Source organism: Telopea speciosissima, chromosome 6, assembly GCF_018873765.1.
Source record: "Telopea speciosissima isolate NSW1024214 ecotype Mountain lineage chromosome 6, Tspe_v1, whole genome shotgun sequence".
NCBI lineage: Eukaryota > Viridiplantae > Streptophyta > Magnoliopsida > Proteales > Proteaceae > Telopea > Telopea speciosissima.
In genome coordinates this window covers 40,471,388-40,474,403 of record NC_057921.1, presented here as the reverse complement: position 1 = coordinate 40,474,403, position 3,016 = coordinate 40,471,388, and the positions used below count along the sequence as shown (strand labels likewise).

General features: G+C 41.3%; 1 protein-coding gene across 1 annotated transcript; it reads left to right on the top strand.

Annotated features, from left to right (window-relative positions):
- The first annotated feature begins 771 nt into the window (after nucleotides 1–771).
- LOC122665736 lies at nucleotides 772–1,844 on the top strand. The gene is made up of 3 exons (XM_043861881.1): nucleotides 772–1,084; nucleotides 1,174–1,544; nucleotides 1,815–1,844. The coding sequence occupies exons 1-3, from the start codon at nucleotides 772–774 to the stop codon at nucleotides 1,842–1,844; spliced, it is 714 nt and encodes a 237-aa protein (XP_043717816.1).
- Nucleotides 1,845–3,016: the final 1,172 nt, after the last annotated feature.

The following is a 3,016-nucleotide window of genomic DNA, read 5'->3' as shown; positions in this document are numbered from 1 at the left end:
GACGTCGAAATCAAATACCTCCAAGCTCCATCAATTTCTTCTGGTCCGCCATTGTTGTCTTCAAATCCGAGATTTCACTCAATAATCTTCCACTAATGCAACACCAGGGAAAGGAGGGAGCCGAGAGAGAAAAATCCTTTGATGAAGAATTTGGAATATGTTAGGGTTTTTTTTAACATCATGAGTGATGTGATGAAGAGGGGAAGATATGAGAGAGACGTATTAGAGATAAATCATATTCCTGATTTAGCTCTTCCATTAGTCATATTGACAATATAGCTGTAAATAAGCTTACCTTGTTTACCTTCCCTTGATTCTTTGTTGTAGATAAGATTGCCTCATTGACTTGCCTTATTTCTTTCCTCATTCTTTTGTATAAGTTCACCTCAATCTAATTGAATATACACACTTCTCCAAAATAGTTATTTGCCTTCTTAAAATGGTATCAGCCTAACTCACGATCCTTCAATATTTCTTGCATTTTTTTCTTCAAAAGCTTCATTCTCTCAATGGCCGATTCCAATGCTATTGCTGCAACTGCTACTGCTACTGGTATTCCTCTTGATGGATCTTCTCCATTTTTTTACACCATTCTGACAACCCAGGTGCTATACTTGTTACTGTGCTCTGAAGCGGTAACAATTACCCCACTTGGAGTCGTGCCATGCGCATGGCCCTTGAGGCGAACACAAACTTGGGTTCATTAATGGTTCCATTTCCAAACCCAATGCTGAATCTGCTTTGCTTCTTCCATGGACACGGTGCAACAGCATGGTCCTCTCTTGGCTTATGAATGCCCTTGCAACTGACATTGCCCATAGTGTCTTCTATGCTTCCTCGGCTCAGGATGTTTGGGTCGACCTCCATGATTGCTTCTCTCAAAAGAATGCCTCACGGATATTTGAGATCCGTCGTGCAATCTCTACCCATTGTCAAGGGACTTCTTCTTTGGCGTCTTATTACACCATTATCAAAGGTTTTTGGGATGAGCTCGCCTCATATAGTTCCTACCCGGATTGCACCTGTGGTGTTACAGCACCATTCCAATCTCCTTCAACGGGATTGATTGCTGGAATTTTTATGGGTCTCAACGACTCATATACTTCCATTCGCATTCAACTTCTCTTAATGGATCCTTTGCCATTAACCATGCTTATTCTCTTCTACTTCAAGAAGAACGTCAACGGTCCATTCTTGCATCACCAGACTCGTCATTAACCCAATCCGCCCTTGCTGCTGTTGGTGATCGCACCAAATTGGGTAAACCAAAGCCGCATTATCATTATACTTTTTGTAGCCTTGATGGTCATTCGGAATCTCGTTGCTTCAAGAAGCATGGCTATCCACTGAAGAATTCTTCCAAAGCTGCTGCTCCTTCCCCATTGATGCCCAATGCTCACTCCCTTGCCACATCTGTTGTGGCACCGTTGCCTGCACCATCCTTTAGCCAAGATCAATACAATCAAATTATATCCATGCTTCAATCGGGTAATAACACACCATTGGCAAATTCTGCAAGTACTGCTCGAACTTTTCCTATATGGGTAATTGATTCAGGCGCTACCCATCACATGGTGTCAGATTCTTCTTCCTCTATTTCCAGTTCCCCTAAACCCCATTCTTCTCCTATCATGCTACCTACTAGTCATCAAACTCATGTCACACACATTGGATCCTGCATTCCCATACCCACTTTACCACTGTCTGATGTTCTATTTGTTCCTTCATTTGGTTTCAATCTTCTTTCTTTTCCTCAACTTATTAAGTCACTTTGTTGTTTTGTGATTTTTTACCCCTCTCATTGTGTTTTTCAGGACCTAAACACAAAGGAGTGGATTGCGTAAGGTGTAGGGCGGTCTTTACATCCTGGACGTATCACCCCCACCTATTTTGGCATCTATGGTTCATTTCTCCCCTGACTTTTAGCACTCCCGCCTGGGTCACCCCTCTAATAATGTTTTCCCTACTTTGAATAAATTGGACTCTAATATTTCCATTATTAAGAAGCATATTTATTCAATTTGTCCTTTAGCCAAACAAACCCGCCTCCCTTTTCCCTCAAGTGTGATTTCCACGACTAAATGTTTTGATTTAATTCACTGTGATATATGGGGATCATACTTTACACCTGCTCTTTGAGGTGCTCGCTATTTCCTCACTATAGTGGAAGATTTTTCCCGTTGCACTTGGATTTACCTATTAAATCATAAATTTGATGCTTGGACATATCTTAGAAATTTTTCCCATGGTTAAAACCTACTTTGGTTGCCTCATCAAGCAACTACGCACCGATAATGGTTGTGAGTTTTTTAACCATGCTTCCAAAGATTTTTTTAGCAACCATGGGACTGTGCGCCAACATAGTTGTGTTGACACCCCACAACAAAATGGGGTGGTCGAACGTAAACACTTCCATCTCCTTTCATGCCCGCTTACCCCCAGAATTTTGGGGTGAGTGCATCCTTACAGCAGCCCATATCATCAATCGCCTTCCATCTCATCTCTTGCAAGGCAAATCCCCAATCCACATTCCCACCACCAAACCAGCTTCTTATACGCGCTTACGGGCCTTTGGGTTTCTTTGTTATCGTCACAATCACAACACCATTAAGCACAAATTTGATCCCCACGCTTCCCCGAAAATGTGTAACAGCTCCCCTCCCCCACCCCCCAAACATCCCAATTAAAATAAATTCTTTAAAACATTGGTGAAAACCAAGTATGTTCAATTAAAAAATAAGCATGTATGTACATGACGGATGATATCTCAAAATGGCTACCTAGCATGTACGAGCATGCATGCTATATGCTTTAGAAGAATATGAAGTTCTTGATGGAGCCCTTCATCTACATTTTCAGCAACCACAGTATTGCGTGCCAGTATTCGATCAAAATTCAGATACATGTACTCAAACAATCATTCAACTAATTATAAGAGCATAAAAAGAAAGACAATAATGGAGAATGTTATATACTTAGCGAGCTTTGAGTTGATCCAGCCCAAAGGAATCAAGAA